Here is an 18699-nt window from a genome sequence, read left to right on the forward strand (position 1 = left end):
ACATGATGGTGAAACAGTGATGAGTTTGCAGAGGTGAATCCACAGCACACAACACAACAATGCTGTTGCGTGCTGGAAGCAGACTTCTCACAGATTCTGAGGCTGCAGGTTTCATCACTGTCCAACCAAAATTCACTGAACCAGCAGTAAATGAACGTCCAAAACTACGCTTCATGTTTAAAAAACAGATGATCAGGGGGATTTGTGTTTACATCTTTTTTGTGTGATCTGTTCACCTGCTGTTTCAGCTGTTTGGTGGTTGTTGAGATGGTTTTGTGACCTTTTAGCTGAGATCCTGACGTTTCTGTAGATACCACACATGTCTAATTACTTTGTACAGCATGAATGGCCATAACGAGGTTTTTAACAGTAAGAAAAGTTGTAAAACGTAAGAAAATATAGTTAAAAGTCCAAAACCTTCTACGTCTGGTGGCTTGTGGTAAGGAGCAGATCAAACGAGTACAGAATTACGTTATAATTATAAATGGCTTCAACAGCACATTCAGGTCTGTGAGACTCATTCAGACACTGAGCCGTGGCTCTGTGCTACATGCACATATTTCTGCATCTCTGCCATTCAGACACACTTTATATATAGTTTATTTTATGTAGTATTCAATACTGAACTGTACATTTAGTCTTTTTAAATGCAGCAAGTTGTATTCAGTGTTTTCATAAAAGCCTTATTTTTATCCATTTACTGCTATTAGGAAGAACACGTGAGGTTTAAGACCTGGACCAGTTTGAAACCTTTTGTCCTCCACAATGGAAAATGGGTGGAAATAAAAATGGGTCTCACTTTAGCCAGCTCCTAATTTTATCAGTTCTACTCTCAGCGTCTCCTGTATATCTCCTGTATAAATGTTGCACTCAGCTTTGTGGTCTCCAATATCACTGAAATGCAGCCAGATGCTGCTCATTTTGCCTTTTCACTCTTTCCTGACACGCTTGCATTTCAGTACAGCTCCCATTTCTCTGTGTACTGGTCTCTACCACTACCCTTGCTGTCTATGGGACATGTCCTCTTTCACATAATGGTATGATCCCAGTCTGTCTCTTAAAGTGTTTGGCCACATGGTTTGCTCATCAGAATAAAACCTCAGCCGTGCTCACATTGATTATCAGCAAGCCTGAAAATTCATCAATATTTGACATATGAAATTATGTCAAGGGCTTGATTTGGCCCACGGGCCATATGTTTGACACCCCTGGTTTACACAGTTTGGTATTCAATGTACAAGTGAGCTAGCTCTCAGCTAACTAGCAGACAAGCTAACTGCTGGGACTGCGTCTTTCTAACAAGAGCGTCAGACACTCAGACTGGTTTCCTTTGTGGATGATGATGTGTTCTCACACTGATCCTTCATGCTGATGCTGCCATCCACCCACTGCTCCTGGATTCCTCATCATCATCTCCATCAGCCCTCACAATACTCCACCTTCTTCAGCTTCATGTTCAGCAGCCTGGATGGACAGTAATTCTTTCCATGGGTTATGGTGGGACATTGAGAGCTGAAGTCAAACAGCAGTGAGAATGAAAGACTGATTCATTTCTATTTAGTCTTGTGATGTGCAGCTTTGTTCAGAGCATTAAGGCCCAGCAAAGATCGCTGAGGTCATAGAGTCCTGATGAAACCTGTGTGCTTATAGAAACTGAGACCAGATGAACCAGAATAGAAGGACATTAAAATGAAGTGTCAGCTACACAAAGGCAAAGCTATTCAGTTGTTGCTGTGAGTTATTTAAATGGAGGATGGAGTCAGACTTTAAGCTGCTGGACTCAGTCACTATATCCTGTTGTCCTCATAGAACCTGGACACACAGACTCACCTGTGACACAGTGAGACACAGTGTGGGCTACACACACATTAGAAAGTGGATCAGTCACACTTGTGCAATCATTTGTTGTGCTGGGAAACCATGAACACTGTGAATCACATTAATGGCTTTGTTACAGCAACATTCAATCATGAGTTCAAAAGTAGTGCATTGTGTACTTATTTTAATAGTACTGCAGTATGAGAAGTGCAACATTCAGTGTGCAGAAACAGATCAGGTGCTTTCTAACAGCAGTGTTCCCTTTAACACAGCAGCAGTTCAAATATTTCTGTCAGTCTGAGCTGAAACATGAATCTAATCAAATATCAAATCAAAGTTCTTTGCCTCTGCCAGGACGTTAACATTTGATCTAGTTTTTTACAAAGTTCCCTCAGCGTCCAGAGCCACCAACATACCTTTGATCAACAGCAAGTGAACATTTATAAATGTGTGTTTGCAGAACAGGAAGCAGCAGAACTATTGTTCTGTTATCAGGCAGCAGCACAAACGCTCATCAGCTCATTTACTGTGCAGGACTTTGAGTGTGTGAAGTGTGTGTTTGTGCTGGATTTCCTTTGGAGAATCTCAGTCAGAAACCAGACAAAGAAAAACTCTTTCAACAGTCCAGGTTGAGTTGACAACATGAACTGCATTTATCTTCCTCTGACTGACATGTTCTTCCTCCTCTGCACCGAGCCAGCTGCTAGGACTCACAAGCTCATTGACATTTTCTGATGATAAAGAAACTCTCTTCTTCTGCACAATATGAGCAGCAACAGAGAAGAAGCTTTCACAGGTACAGATGTTGCAGCTGTGGCCAAGTACATGTGCTGCATGTTGGAGCAGCACTCTAATGGACAGGCCTCTGTACTGATGGTGGGCTCTGCTCTGTATCCACCACACTGTTCTCAGCTGAGTCTTCCTCCTGTTCACACTCACACTCTGATCAAGCATGTTCATGTTGTAACGCCGTGGCTTTCGTAGTCTCTCCTTTTTCTACAGCTCATGTGTTCTTCTTGTGATGCTGCGTCTTGAGGCTCATACATGCCGTCATTTGTTGATCCTAAGAACGTTCCTCAGACAGACTTCTTCAACAACAGATAACTTTAGTTGTATCAACACTGCCTCCTGGAACAGTTTAAAATGAACATGTCAAAGATCTGTACCTGTCTCCATGTTTCTGTCCCCGCCCCTTTCTTTCTGTCCTGGGTCATGTGAGCGCTGCAGTAGTATTAGGCCCACCCTCAATGCTCCCATTGGCTGAGACGCATAATGACGCCCATTTCAAGCCAGCACTGATCAACATCCCTCCTGTGACCCATGGCTTTTATATTCAGAGCCAGTGAGCACTTTCACAATAATCATGATTTTAAAAACTGTGATTAAAATAATTGCTGACGTTAATCAGTTAATGAGTTAACGAGATAATAACAGGTTAAGTTGCCCTAATAATTAGACTTTGGTGACAAACTGATGTGATCTCCATGTTTCCTTTGTTGGACTGTGGGCGAGTGTCAGAACTGAATGTACTGAGTAACATGTAGAGTTTAAACATGTGTCAGTTCCAGTTTTAGAGCTCTAAAGTGCAGCTATCATGTTAGGAATATGTTAGGAATAGACAGGAACACTGAGCACACTGAGGTCAAATCTTTATTTTACCACTCGCTGCATTCTTGATGTTCATGAATTCAGCAGCTTCATGATTGTCTGCAGCATTAATCTCATATTTCCATTAAAGTGTTGAATTTGACTGTTTGATGTTCTTTATGATCTCTGGCACCAGTTCATCTGTAGGCTGAGCTCAGTCCATCCAGTTAGTGAAATGATGTTTAAAGGTCTCCTTGTTCTGTGAGCGTGCACAGATCCTGAAGCAGAAAGCCTGGGTTACAGAGAAATGATCATCACTGTGATGATGCTCATCATCTCTGACTGGGATTTGAGGTTTTGTCAAAGCAGCAAAGAAAGCCTGGCTATGTTGGACTGGGTGTGGCAGCAGCTCCCAGTTTGAGTTCAGGAGACAGACACCCTCTCTACTTTGAAGATCAGCTTCAAACTTTCCTTTTTGATAAAGCTTATAGTTCGAGCTGGATCAGGTGACCCTGAACCATCCCTTAGTTATGCTGCTATAGGCTCAGGCTGTTGGTGGACTTCCCATGATGCTCTGCTTTCTTCTCCCCTCTTTTCACTCCTGATGCTTTTATATGTCACTACTGCATGTCCTTAACTTTTGTCTCTCTGTTTTGTTCTTGTCTCTCTGAGCTCATCTCTTCTCTTTCCCCTCACCCTGCAACCAGTCATGGTAGATGCTCCTCCTGGAGCCTGTTTTCACTGGGAGGATCTTTGTGTCAAAGGGAGTTCTTCTTCCCACCATCACCAAGTGCTGCTCACACTGGTGGCGGTTACCTTACACTGTTAAACAGCTTCAGATGACTGTTGTTGTCTGTTGGGTATTGTCACTTATAAATAAAGTTACAATGGATGGATAGATGTTATTGTGACAAAGAGAAAACAACTGTTGACAGATAGATTGTTGTTTTGTGTGTCTGCAGTCTGTCAGGCTGTCTGATCACAGAGGAAGGCTGTACTTCTCTGGCCTCCGCTCTGAGCTCCAACCCCTCCCATCTGAGAGAGCTGGACCTGAGCTACAATCATCCAGGTCTCTCAGGAATGAAGCTGCTGTCGGCTGGACTGAAGGATCCAGGCTGGAGACTGGACACTCTCAGGTATGGAGAGAAAATCTGATAGAGGAGGAAGAGCTGGAAACATTTCCTGTGTCTTTCACTCACTTCCTGTTTGTTTCCTGCAGATGACACATGAACAATCACACATGCAGGAATATTTTCAGGGACAGACACACTAGTCTAGCTGGATAGTTCATGGATATTTATGTAGGGGTCTCCAAGGAGTCTGTTTGCGGGAACATTTAGGTCACAGGTGTACCTGAGATAGATACCAGTGTACCTAATGAAGTGTCAGCTAACATTTGGAAATGGAAGCTTAAATAATGACAAACTGTACATTCACAGCTGAATTCACAATAAATTTGTTCTGAAGTGCACATTTTTCTGTTATTGTTGTCAAACAACAGAATGAGAATGAAATATTGATTCTAACAGGGCCCATAAACAGCATTAGCTTAGCAGCATTAGCTTATCAGAGTTTCTATCATGGTCACAGAAATCTTTAGCAGAGAAAAGTGGCCTACTTAGCAATAACTGCTCAAGTTGTATAAAGAAAGGGAAAACAATAATAGCATTAGCTGCTAATAATTATTCACCTAATTAGAGTTAGCCCCTAATGGCAGCCTAGTTAGCATTAACTCCTGACATCGTTATAATGCAGGGGAAAAGGGTTACCATTATCGGATAATGCTAATTTACATCAAATTAACAATAGTTAATAATGGTAGACTTCGTATCACTAGCTGCTGTCATTCTTACAAAGCAATGGAAAACAATATGAGCATTAGGTGCTAATGCTTTTTCATCTAAAATTAGCATTAGCAGCTAATGGCAGCCTACTTAGCATTAACTCCTCACTAATATAATGCTAATTCACGTCAAATTAGCATTAGCTGCTAGCATCAGCCTACCTAGCACTAGCTGTTCACATTGTTAAAAGGGAAGAGAAAACGATATTAGCATTAGCTACTAATAATTATTCACCCCTAATTAGAATTAGCCGCTAATGGCAGTATACTTAGCATTAACTCCTCACATTGTTATAATGTAAGGGAAAAGAATTAGCATTATCTAATAATGTTGACCTTGGCCCACTGGAAAAGTTCAGAACTAAAGATTTAGGAGTGTTTCTCGATAGCTCTTTCTCATTTGAGAAACAAATAAATTCTGTTATTAAAACCAGCTGTAAGGTTTATATTGTTGATTGTCATTTATACTTAGAAATATTTACTCATATATGCTTAGAGTTGTATAATTGATTGCATAATGATAGAGGATTGATCCTTAGTAGTGTGTAAAGACTCTGTGTGCCTTCCAGAATGCTCTGGCATGCACACACCACTTGGGGCCATGAGAGAGGTCGTACCCTCTCTTACTGATTTATGGTGTAGGACAGGGGTCTCAAACTCAATTTAGCTGGGGGCCGCTGCAGGCAGAGTCTGGGTGAGGCTGGGCCGCATTAGGTTTTCTACAAGAAAGGCATGGTTAAAAAATTCCAATCTTCTCAAATCTCTTTATTTTTATTTTTTAACACAAAATATGAAAAATAAATAAACAAATTAAGAATTAATAAGAAAATAAATCAATCTGTAATACATAAATAAAATAATAATAAGATATTTTTAGTCAGTGAACTTGTGTTTTTTTCAGTCTTCTATATCTGCTGTATTTAGATTGAAATGTCTGTATTAACAGTTCTATAACCTTCTTCTGAACATGAATGGAACACTGTAGAAAATGAACTGTTCTTCTGAACATGGCTTCTCTTGCCTACTTCTTGCTGCTAGAGACTAGAGATGGCACGATACCACTTTTTAATGTCCGATACCGATACCAATATCATAAATTTGGATATCTGCCGATACCGATATGAATCCGATATAGTGTTTTTTAATCAACAAAACTGTTTTTTAAAATATCTTGCTGCATTTTGCAAATCTGCAAGTTCATACTCAAGTTTAAAACAACAACTACACTAAAGCTATTCTGTTATACCTGTATACAAAAAAAATATTTCATAGTTCAGCAATACTGATCAATCTAATAAACTTAGACCTACACCATCCTCCCTATTCTGGTATTTTAAAGAGTACTTAGCGTAAATATTAAGCAACCTAACTAATAGGGTTCCAACTCCCAGCAACAACAAAAATAAATAAATAAAAAATAGGGAACCACCCCTCACGCTCCACCTCATGATGCTTAATCGACGTAATCAACCTTAATTTGATGCATTGTGAAAAAAAATGCACAGAAATCAATTATTTTTCAAGAAATATTAAATAGATTCAACATCTTTCTTCAACAAAATTGCAGACTGCACAGATGGTACCTTCCCAAAGTAAAAAGTACTATAGCTTACTAGGGTATATATATTAGACTTAATAGTCACTATATACAGTAATTGACTTCTATTCATTTTACATCAAATTAAAACTTTGGGTGTAAGATTCAGATAATTATTTATTAAAAGCTCGACATTTTAAATGAGAATAAGAAAGAAAAGTATGTCTTTGTGCCCCCTTTTCCCAGTTAATGCCCTATCGGCCCCCCTGGCTAAACTTTGCTAGATCCGCCCCTGCACAGTTACCAGCCGTCAGCTACGTAGAAAAAGATCCTGGTGTAGAAAGTAATATTAAATACATTCTAACAACAGCTTATCAAGCTTAAACGTGCTGCTGTTGTTCAGCCGCTGGTTTCCTCTTTCTGGTGCAAAGTGGACCAAAAACAAACAAGAGAGACGGACTCGCGACAGAAAAGCCGATCAGCTGATCATTAAGCAGTTTCATGATTGAAGTAGCAGCCGGAGAGCGAGAGGCAGTCGCTTGTTAAGCTTAACGTGGGAATGCTTTACAAACATTCAGAGATGGACTTACACACTTGCTTTACTTCTCTCGGGGATAACTTTGTCGAAGATGAAATGCCGGGTTGCTAGCGAAGCTCCACATGCTATCCAGACCACCGACAGGTCCCACATGCCACAGCCGCTCTATCACGTGATGCATACTGCTCCAACGTGCTAACGTTCTGAGGTGAGTTACGGCGTGTTGCAAGTTTTGTGAGGTGCTTTCGTGATATTTAATGGATCGGATTACATTTTTTATTTTTCTCCGATATCCGATCCAGTAATTTAGGTCAGTATCAGACCGATACCGATACGTAATATCGGATCGGTCCATCTCTACTAGAGACCTGGCAGCGTTTCCTCTCGCATAGCCGAGCCAGATTTGGCCTGAGGGAGGAAGCAGTTGCGACCCTCAGTATGTCTTGAAGATGATCATCCGTAAGTCTGGACCTGTACTTGGACTTATTGAAGTTCAAAGTGGAGAAGAGCTTTTGGCACAAGTATGTGCTACCAAAAAGGCACATGGTCCGCTTGAACATTCGGGAAAGCCGAGGGAAACTAGGGCTCAATTCTCTCAAAGATTGTCCAAGCTTGTCTGCTTTTCCACTCACCTCCCTGAACTTTGCTTTGAGTTCAGAGTTGCACTGCAGCTCAATGAGCTCCATTTGAAGCACAGAAGGGGCATCTTGCACATCAAAGGAGAAGGGGTCCGTAAAAATGTGAAAGGTGGCTCTGTGTGTCTTGAAGTCAGCAAATCTGTGATCAAATTCCTCCTGTAGCCTCAAAATGACATCAACATACTCGTCAGCACTGAATGGTGTGCCTGCATCCACGAGTGCCTTGCATGCTGGGAAATGGCAAAGGTTTGTCTGAGAGAGCTGAGCTTTCCAGAGCGCCAGTTTTGTGGAGAATGCTCTCACGTTGTCATAGGCAGCACTGACAAGTTGCCCCTGGCTTTGTAACGTCTTGTTCAGTACATTAAGCTCATGTGTCATATCAACAAGAAAAGCTGAGTCCATGAGCCATTTGGGATCAGTTAGCACAGGAACACTAACTCCATCCTTCTCCATGAAGGCTTCACTTCTGCTCTCAACTCAAAAAGTCTCTTTAATACATTTCCCCTGCTGAGCCAACGTACCTCAGTGAAGTCGAGCACATCCCCATATTCTGACTCCCTTTCCTCTAAAAAAGCACAGAACCTTCGGTGCTTTAAGCCCCTGGATCTGATTTGGTTGATGCATTTCACAACAATAGACATCACATTGTCAAACTTCAGGCATTTGCTGCAAAGGACCTGCTGATGGATGATGCAGTGCAGAGCAATGGCCTCCTCCACGCCTTCCTCTTCCAGTTTGTTTTGTGCCACCAGTCCATGTTCCCTCCCTGTCATTGATGGCGCTCCATCTGTTGTTATTCCAACAAACCTCTTCCATGGCAAACCAACATTCTCAATGGCATCACACAGCTTGTAAATATCTGCTGAGCGGTGGTCTGGCCATGCATTGGAATTACTGTGAGCAGCTCCTCCATCACTTCAAAACTGTCATCAACACCACGGACATACATTGGGAGCTGGGCAGTGTCGGTGATGTCTGTGGTCTCATCAAGAGCGACTGAGTATACACTGAAACATTTGGCTTTCTCACACAGTTGGTCATAAATGTCACTTGACAGGTCAGAAATGCGATCTGCTGCGGTGTTGGCAGAAAGGCTGATGTTGCTAAACTGACCTTTCTTTCCCGGACAGACTATATTTGCAGCCTGCAATATGCACTTTTAGACAAATGCACCTTCTGTGAATGGCTTCCCTGCTTTAGCAATCATCTCACTAACCACGTGGCTCCGACTGCTGCATTATTCTCTTTGGTTGCTTTCTTGGAGAAATCTTGCTGCCTCAGTAGATCTGTTTTAAGACTGGCAACCCGGTTCGCTCTCTCGTCTCCCTGGTATTTTGCATCCAGCTCAGCATGTCTAGTTGTGTAATGACGTTTCAAATTGTATTCCTTGTGCAGCGCAACTTTCTCTGTGCAAATAAGACAGGTCGGGGTGCCCCTGTGCTCAACAAAGAAATATTGCATTTCCCACTTTTCCTGAAATTGTCGGTGCTCATCACCAACCTTTCTCTTCACCGCAGGCTTTGAAAAAGACATGTTTGGGGCTATGTGACATTTATAATTCTACTTGGTGTCACTGTCGCATTGAAGTTTCAATCAAGCGTTTAGCCGACGGACGGGGAACGTCTCAACGCGTAGAGAACGTCATTTCTGCTTCTTTTTCTTGCAACCGTAGCACGGCGATCGGCAGATAAAAAGCCGGTAGCAGTCTCCTTTGTTTTTACGCTCGATGTTCATGTCTTTCATGACGACACGAACACCGTGGCGTTTGCAGATGGTAGAAAGTGCAGGGATAGCGAGCGCAAAAAAGGCGACTGCTCACGGCGCCGGGCTGTTGTTACAGGAGAAAGAAGCGGAAATGACACCGTGACATATAACAAATAACATCAGCTGTTTCTGATGTTAGTTGTTTTGACTGCTTTTACATTATATTGAAATATATGTAATGTTCATGTTTGCTGCAATGCAAACGCAGTGATGCAAATAAAAACATCGAGCCACAAATTACGGTGCGACCCTATAATTAGTCCGGGTTACCGGGGACTGTTGTTGCCGATGAACAGGTGTCGCTATGTGACTGCAGACTAAATTGGGCTGCATTGAGTTCATGACTTTTCTTTTATCCCGCCGCCTACGCATCACTGTGAGAGTTAATATGAGATCTCTCTCTGTGGAAAAATAACTTTAAATCCCACTGACGTGTGTATAAATCTATATACGTATAATGTCCCGCTGGGCAGCAACTTAAAAAAACAACTTTTTTTGAAGTGTTGTGAACGCAGCGCGCTGGGGCGAATGTCGGCGTTTGCCCAATAGAAAGGAGGAAGCCAGCCAGGCTGATTGGTGGGTTAATTCAGCTCCGCCCACAACACTGTAAAGTGTCATACATTATCAAACTAACATTACATTTTCATATTAAGGTGGGGCCAAAAACTATCGTCCTGCGGGCCGCAATTGGCCCACGGGCCACGAGTTTGAGACCCCTGGTGTAGGAGGACACCTACTCTGTGTCTGGTTAAGTATAAGAGCCCTTTGTTAGGGGGACCGCTGGACTCTTAGCACCAGCTTTGGGGTCACAGGGTCACATCTGGAACACACACACACACACAGACACACACACACACACACGCGCACACAGACACACACACACACACACAAACACACACACACACACACACACACAGACACACACACACACACACAGACACACACACACACAGACACACACACACACACACACACACACACACACACACACACACACACAGACACACACAGACACACACACACACACAGACACACACGCACACACAGACAGACACACAGACACACACACACACACACACACTCACACACACTCACACGCACAGACACACACAGACACACACACTATGCACAGACTGGTACTCTTTGTTCATACCTGTGTAAGACGTCATAATGAACTTGTGCATATTCATGTAAGCTCAATAAAGAGCAGTGTTACGAGGGAGCAGACGAGAGCGACTGAGGTCAAGTGAAGGAACGGCGCTGTCACAGTTCTCTCCCTCATCAATTGTCTGGTTCCAGCGGTGGGTCTGTGCTAGACGACCCATCACCAGCTTTTTCCACTGGTTACCAGTACGTGGTAGAATCCACTTCCAGATCTGGTTGTCTTTAAATCTGTGAATGGATTGGCTCCATCTTATCTCTCTTTAACAAAAGAATCCAAGTGGAGCCCTCAGGTCTGCAGATAAGCAGCTTCTGACCAGAACTAGACGTAAAAACAGAGGTGAGCTTTATCGATGGCTGCAGCCAAACTCTGGAACAGTCGCCCTTCACATCAGGTCGTCACCAACACTGGACATTTTTAAAAGCCGGTTGGAAACACATTTGTACTCTGTAGCTTTCAATCCTGACCAGTCTTTATAGTCATTACTGTGTATGTTTCCTATTTTCTCTCTACTCTGTGCAGCACTTTGGCTCAAGCTGTTTTTAAATGTGCTGATAAATAAATGTAGATTTCTTTGAATAAAACAGTGGAGCCGAGCTTTGAGCTCAGTGTGTAACAGTGTGTGTGTGAGAGCCATGTAATGTCCATGTGTGCATGCTGACTGTGCTGCTCTGACCCCCCTCCTCCTTTCAGGGTGGAGCCTGCTGGAGTCCGATGGTTGAGACCAGGTCTGAGGAAGTGTAAGTGTGTTTTTAATGGGATTCATGAAAACAAAGCAGCACACATTCAACCATCTTCATCATGTCAGGAGTCATCATCAAAGTGTCAATCAATGAACAGATGATGGATCAATAACTGCAGCTGGATTGTGTTTGTTCTCTCCATCAGATTCCTGTCAACTCACAATCGACACAAACACAGTGAACACAAAGCTCCAACTGTCTGACAACAACAGGAAGGTGACACGTGTGGAGGAGGTTCAGTCATATCCTGATCATCCAGACAGATTTGATGTTTATCAGCTGCTGTGTAGAAATGGTCTGACTGGTCGCTGTTACTGGGAGGTCGAGTGGAGAGGAAACGTTTATATATCAGTGAGTTACAGAAGCATCAGAAGGAAAGGAGACAGTGCTGACTGTTTGTTTGGATACAATGATCAGTCCTGGAGTCTGAGCTGCTCTGGTGATGGTCCTCAGTCTGTCTGGCACAATAACAGTCGAACATCCATCTCCTCCTCCTCCTCCTCCTCCTCCTCCTCTGTCTCTAACAGAGCAGCAGTGTATGTGGACTGTCCTGCTGGCACTCTGTCCTTCTACAGAGTCTCCTCTGACACTCTGATCCACCTCCACACCTTCAACACCACATTCACTCAAACTCTTTATCCTGGGTTTGGGTTTTATTACTTGTCTCGTGGTTGCTCAGTGTCCCTGTGCTGAGTGGAGTGTAAAGAGTGTCTCCTGTTACAGAAACACTCTGACTGTTGAACAGATAGTTCAGTCTGTACATGTCTGTCTCTTTCACTCACAAACACGTTTTCAGATTCATGGATTCAATCAGTTGATGTTTGAAACTCTTCTAAATGATTCCTTGTAAACTTCTTCAGTCACAAACAAACAGGAAGTGATGTCACATGTGTTCCTGTCCACACAGCAGAATGAGTCTATTGCTGACAGTGATGTACAAACAGAGTGAGCATTTCTGAGGCCCAAAATAAACTGAGTAGTTCACTGAATGAACAATGGACTGTGAGCTCAGTTCCTTCATCATTAGTATGGATTATATATGTATATGTATTATATTAGTATCATATATATCAGGTGCTGCTGCTTTCAGTCATTGTGCAAATGTGCTGTTTGTAAGCTTGTAAAGCTGCAGTCAGCTGAGACTGAAGAAGTCACCTGATCAGTGAGCAAACGTTTCTGAAAACGTCCAGATGAACAGAATCAACCTTTTGGGATCAGCCAGCAATGCAGCATCATTGTTGTTCAGCTTCATAGGTTTGCAGGAATGAACTGATGACCAGAAACAGCTGCAAAGTCCAAGAAAATACCAGCTGGAGTTCAGCTGCATTTGAAGAAGTCAAAGAAAAGTAAGGATGGCAAAGGGCGACGTTTTCTTCCAAAGAGCTGCAAACATGGTCGACGCCTCATTAGAAGAATCATCTGGACATTTGTGAGGAACTCTAACCAAGAAAGCAACGTCACACAGATCCAACAGACAGTTTCCATGACTGCAAGTGTTGAGTGGAAAAATGCTACATTGCATTATTGCATCCTCTCACCACAGGAGGTGCTGTTGGCACCACTGATTGCTGATCAGCTGTTCTCTGATGATCTGATTGATACTGTGAATAACGGGACTCACTGAACTCTGTGACACAGTGAAGATTACAGAGTTTAACTTCACCCTTTAAGACTGACCACAGAACCAAGTCCGCCAGAGCTTTTGTTATATTTTTACATGCTGTGGAGCCATTTGTGGGAGCATTTCAAGTTGCTATACATCAATACAACTGTTATAGCCCTAATTTTAATAATATGTATGCATTAAGTCCATAGTAACTACATAAACTGCAAAAAAAACCTCTGCTCATCCATCTCTGTGTGTATCAGGATACATTTGGCTCATAATACACAGAAAAATCAGAGTTATTACCTGTAATAAATGTGAAAGTAAAGATTCCTGCAGTGATAACCAGGCAGGACTGAAACACATCCAAGCTGTCACCACGGTAACAGCACCGCCCATCCACAGGTGAGGGGAGGAGCAAAAAGAGGGACTTTGACCATTTTATACTAAAAACACTCAACTAATGTTTCTAATATGAAACAAATAAGCCCACATTAATGTGAGCGTTTATTAAATAATAATAATGATGATTTCCTCCTGATCTCATTTCCACAGCAGAGAAAACTGTGGTGTATATTGAGGTGGAGGGTGTGGTCTGTGGCTCAGGTGTAGAGTGAGGGTGGGGTGCACCACAGCAGCATGCTGGGACTGCTGAGGGTGGAGGAGGGAGTGATGATGACATCAGAGCTGCAGCACAGAGACCAGTGAACACACAGTCTGTTCATCTTTGCATAGATACAATATACAGCACAATATTGAATGACAGACACGCTGTGGGAGCTTCCACAGATACACTGACGTCAGCATCCAGAGTCCTCCTGCTGCTCCCCCCTCAGAGCCCCGTGATCAGCACCAACACATTCAGTTAGATGACAGAGTCCAGCTGCAGCTAGAATCAGCTCCCCTCTGTGAACAACAGCACAGCGTCAGTGTTTCACACTCAGTGAAAGGAGGAAACAGCAGAAGAACACCATGTGTGCTACGTTTCCCAGGACACACTACAAACTGCACAAATACAGAGCAGCACGTGGAAGGACCTGGAGCTGCATTTACAGAGCTGCAGACAGCGTGATGTCCTGTATGGACAGGTGGAAGGAAGCAAGTCCTCAGCTGGAACACTCGTGTTTGTCCACAGACAGGAAACACAGCAGGAAACTTCCTCACAGAAGTGCAGCTCATGGATAACACACTTCCTGTCAGTCAGAATGAGGCTGCAGCCAAACACAGAAAGGTGTTTTTGTCCAGATGAGCCCAGAGAAGAAACACGAGTGTTCACAGACATCAGAAGCTCAGAGAGGTGAAACATGAGGTTGGAGTCCTCGTCAGCATCCAGAAGAGCTGCTGTGAAACCCTGAGTACTCATGACAGACTCTGATGGCACAAACACATCATGATTCAAACAGAAAGACAAACATGGAGCTCCTGATCCTCCTGCATGAGAACAAGCTGACATGAGCGCTGTGTCTGAGAGTGTCTCCCTGTCACAGTGACAATAACACAGCTGCTGCTCACAGTCATTAAACTGACCTGAGGTCAGCTGTGCTCCTTACATATGAACCATGTGACCTCACATCAGTGCTGTGGATGACTGTAGTCATAGAAGAGTAGAGCTGTAGCAGGTGGTGTGAGGAGGAGGTGGTGTATTCTAGTTAACGCAGTACTGAAACACTCCAGCAGAGGGCGCTGTTAAGTCCTTATTGTAACACAGTTACTGTGTGCAGTTAGACTTCATACATAATCTGCACTTATTTCCATCAGACATGCTGTCAGGAAATGATTGGTTTCTATTGATTCTACTTCCTGTTGACTCGTTTGATGACAGTGAAACAATCACAGCTGATTGTGTGATGATGTAAACTGTCACTGTTACATTCAGTGTGTGTGACATAATGTTAGTGCAGGCTGATAACAGCCTGGTTCTGTTAGAAACACATGAACGTGTCCATAGATCAGTGTGTGTTTAACATGAGAGCTTCAGCCCTGCTGATGTGTTAAATAAAGACATGCAGGAAAACTGATGAGACTCTGAAATAACTCTTTATATTTATAATGTAACTCTGCATCAAAAGAACAACAAAGGATCCCAGACAGGTTTCTGTGAACAAAGACCATTCTGATGTTTCTGTGTTTCTAACACTTTGACATTATTAGTAAACAGACTGCAGTGAGCAGCATTTATAAAGAGCTTCTATATAAAGATATGACAGCTGTTTGACAAGTTTATCACTCTGTGTTTGGACCTGATCAGTCCAGCTGTTTACTTGAAACATGTTCATTTACCTGTTCTGTTATATTCATGTTCTTGTCTCTGTTGAAAACACATTTTAATGTCCCTCAGATTTTTCTCCCAGATGAATAAATATAAAAATGACACAAACTGACTGCAGCTACTTTTTGTCCTTTCTGTCAAAAACCTTCATGTGACTCATGAGAGACACGTTTCAGCTGTTTGTGACAGATCAGAGGCCAACAAGTCATTTATAACACTTTCCATCATTGTTTAAAGTTCTCAGTGTTTCTGTGTTGCTGCGTATAGGATCTCCCAGCATCATCACTGTGCTGTCCAATCATTGTGTGCGAGGTTACCCTTATAGTGCGATGTGTGTTTGCACAAAGAGAAGCATGTGTGTCAAATATAAATAAGCACAGAACAGAAACAGCTGCTCGTTTCTTCTGTTTAGAGTCAAGTTAGTGTTTTGTGTCTTTGTTTGAGGCCTGATGTCGAGCAGAGGTGTGTGTAACTGCACTGCTCTGTTATATGTGTGAAGTGTGTGCTTCTCTTCAGCATCATCTTTGTCACTGCTGATTCCTTTGTGTCATCATGTGTTGAGAAGAGAGAACAGTTATAACGGAGGAGCAAAAGGAAGCCCTGAAATCTGCATCAACAAGGAAGTGTTGGCTCACCAGTGATCCCAGCAGAGCCACTGGTTTGGCTCCAGTTGTTCTAGATTCAATGATGTTGCTGCTACAGATACATGTCAGCATCTTTATTGAATTTAATATGAAGCAGAAATGGTGTCATTAGGAGAAGAAGAGGAGAACAAGTCCGGCGAGGAGGCAGCAGCTCTTAAAGATGAAACAGCAGCTCAGCCCTGAGCTCAGAGAGCTGCACATGAAAAAGCTCCTCAAGCAGATCCTGTCAGAGGTTTGTCATCAACAGGAGGAACTGTTCACATCATAGGATGAAGATGCTGTCAGCTGGATGAAGAAGGTTATTTAATGCAAACGTTCACACTGAAGTCAAATTGTTGTCGTGTTGAACAGATTCATGTACTGATCGTCTCCAGAATGTTAGAAGAGCTTCAATGAATCATTAGAAACAACTTACAGCTGCACAGCTGTGTCAAACACATCTGTGTGTCATTGTGGGATTGTTGTGTTTCTACATGTGACACACGTCTAAAACATGCACACAATCTGAACACAAACAGGGACTCATGTGTTCCCACAGCCAGATGCTGAGAGCCATTTCCTTGTAGTCCTGTGTCTACATACATGAACCATTAGATGTTATTGGAATGATTGTCAGCTCTGATAGTTTCATGTGTGTTTAGCTGGACGCTGTTTGATCCTCGACATGTTTAAAGGTGTCCAGTCCTGAGACACTGGGGCTGGAAACAGCTGTGATGTCATTGGACTGTCACACAGACAGAAGTGCATGAAGTGAGCAGCCGAGGAGCCGCTGATGTTTTGGATTCAACAGCATTTGAAAGGTCGACACAGACACATTTGCACACAGAAAGCTGAATCTGTCATATGCCACAGTGAACTCACTGTTCAGTGTTTTTCAGGAAGCTTCTTAACTGCCTCTGCTGCCAAACAAGCAGCTGATGTCCTTGAGAAGAAGCTGAAGAAGTCTTCAACAACAAATACAGGAAGTGGACTTTCAAATACTAGATTCACTTTAGACTCACAGAGAAATGACTCAACCAGCTGTGTTTGACTATATGAAAGGTCAGTGTGTGTCTGCACACAGACTGTTGTGTTGGACTGTTATTCAGTTGTCTGCTGAATGTTTTCAAATGTCTGCATCTCAGCTGTGATGAGGCTGGGGGTCATGGGAGGCCACCGTAGCAGCCTCTTCAACATCATGACATCATCATAAATGCTGCTGGACTGTCTGATGGGCTGACGGTGAAAAAGCCGTCGGGAAGGAAACAGAAGACATTTCAGAGGCTGCAGCAGATTTCTTTGATTCGGGGCCTTTTTCAGCTTTATTGGACAGAGCAGTGAAGATAAGTGACAGCAAAGCAGAGAGAAAGGGGGCGTGGCCCGGGTCAAAGCCAGGCCAGCTGCTCTCCACCTCGTGGTCACCTGCTCATCCTAGTGAGCTCCACCAGCAGCCCTTTCACACACTTTACACTGTCAAACACTGTGTGTGGACCTCAGCTAACAACAGGCTACATTTAAGTCTGGACTACATGCTTTTATATTGTTTTTATTCCATCAGCAGCTCAACATCATGAGCAGCTTTGACATAAAGACATCAAACTCAAGCTGACTTTAAACTACTTTTAATACAGGGGCTCAAAAACAACAACATCTTTATTATATATCAGGACACAAAGTCATTTCATCTCAAAGGGAAACAGCTTTATTTGGAATAACCAGCACTATCAACTGGTTTGGGATCTCCACCAGTTTCATGTCTTTGCAGCTTCTCCAACAAAGTTCCTGTAAAATCAGCATGTTTGTCTTTATTGGTTTGATAGTGATTGATTATTCAGTCCCAATCTGCTGTCATCTAAAGAACAAAATGATGTTTCTATGAGTCACAAAGCTCCAGATGTTGTCGGCTTCACAAAGAAAACAAAGAACTTAAACACAAAGTGTTTGGAGCCAAAATGTTCCCAAGCTGCTCTTTTTGAAATGGCAGAGGTACAGTGGTGTCTAACAGCACACTGTGGAAGGCAAACATGTTATTGTTGGATGAAACTTCATGAATCCTTTGTAGATTTGAGCTGTTGGAGCCTTTCTTTTCTCTTCAGGTGTACAGATGCTGAGGAGGCAGGTGAAGCAGGTGGAGCTGTTGTGATGCTGCAGAGGGTGTGTCTTAGTAACTCTGTGAGGCAGAACTGGATCCAACATTGTGGATGTGTTGATGTTGGAGCCATTAAGAGTCTCTGGCCACACTGTAGGATTTCCCTTTGATCCACTGTGGGGGCATTTTGGAGTCTGTCAGTGAAACTCTTCATGTTTGTGTTTGACTCCAGTTTATAGAAACAGAGGAATGTGTCATGCTTTTGTTCGGCCTCCACAAATACACACATTTGTTCATTGGTTGGACTTTTTGGAAGGAGACACATTGAAAACCATGTTAATAAGATCTTGTTGTTTCCTGTGGATCCGACACAGAGAGTGGACTTCAGACAGAAAGCGTGGAAGAGATTTTAGAGGCCGTGTGTGGCAACAGGAAGTTTCTGTGTGTTTGCTGATCTTACATGTGGAAAACAACACGTGATG

At 42.9% G+C, this 18699-nt stretch overlaps 3 protein-coding genes across 3 annotated transcripts in view; all 3 read left to right on the forward strand.

The window, feature by feature from the left end:
- The window catches only part of LOC146679721 (protein NLRC3-like), a 128149-nt gene extending 123589 nt beyond the window's left edge, over positions 1 to 4560 (forward strand). The window contains exon 9 of the mRNA XM_085450422.1: positions 4368 to 4560. Coding sequence (XP_085306548.1) covers positions 4368 to 4560 — 193 coding nt within the window. The remainder of the gene's footprint in view (positions 1 to 4367) is intronic.
- LOC146679722 (uncharacterized) overlaps positions 1 to 18699 on the forward strand; it is a 193503-nt gene that overhangs the window by 123571 nt on the left and 51233 nt on the right. The gene's annotated exons all lie outside the window — the stretch shown is intronic.
- LOC146679726 (neoverrucotoxin subunit alpha-like) lies at positions 11549 to 12875 on the forward strand (the record flags this gene model as incomplete). Its single annotated transcript, XM_085450423.1, has 2 exons — positions 11549 to 11627; positions 11776 to 12875. Coding segments are annotated over 2 exons (627 nt in total), but the record flags the coding sequence as incomplete, so codon positions are not given.

This window comes from Copadichromis virginalis, unplaced genomic scaffold, assembly GCF_057382275.1.
Source record: "Copadichromis virginalis isolate Kocher_CV1m ecotype Utaka unplaced genomic scaffold, C_Virginalis_male_GT1.1 unmapped_scaffold_1, whole genome shotgun sequence".
NCBI classification, from domain to species: domain Eukaryota; kingdom Metazoa; phylum Chordata; class Actinopteri; order Cichliformes; family Cichlidae; genus Copadichromis; species Copadichromis virginalis.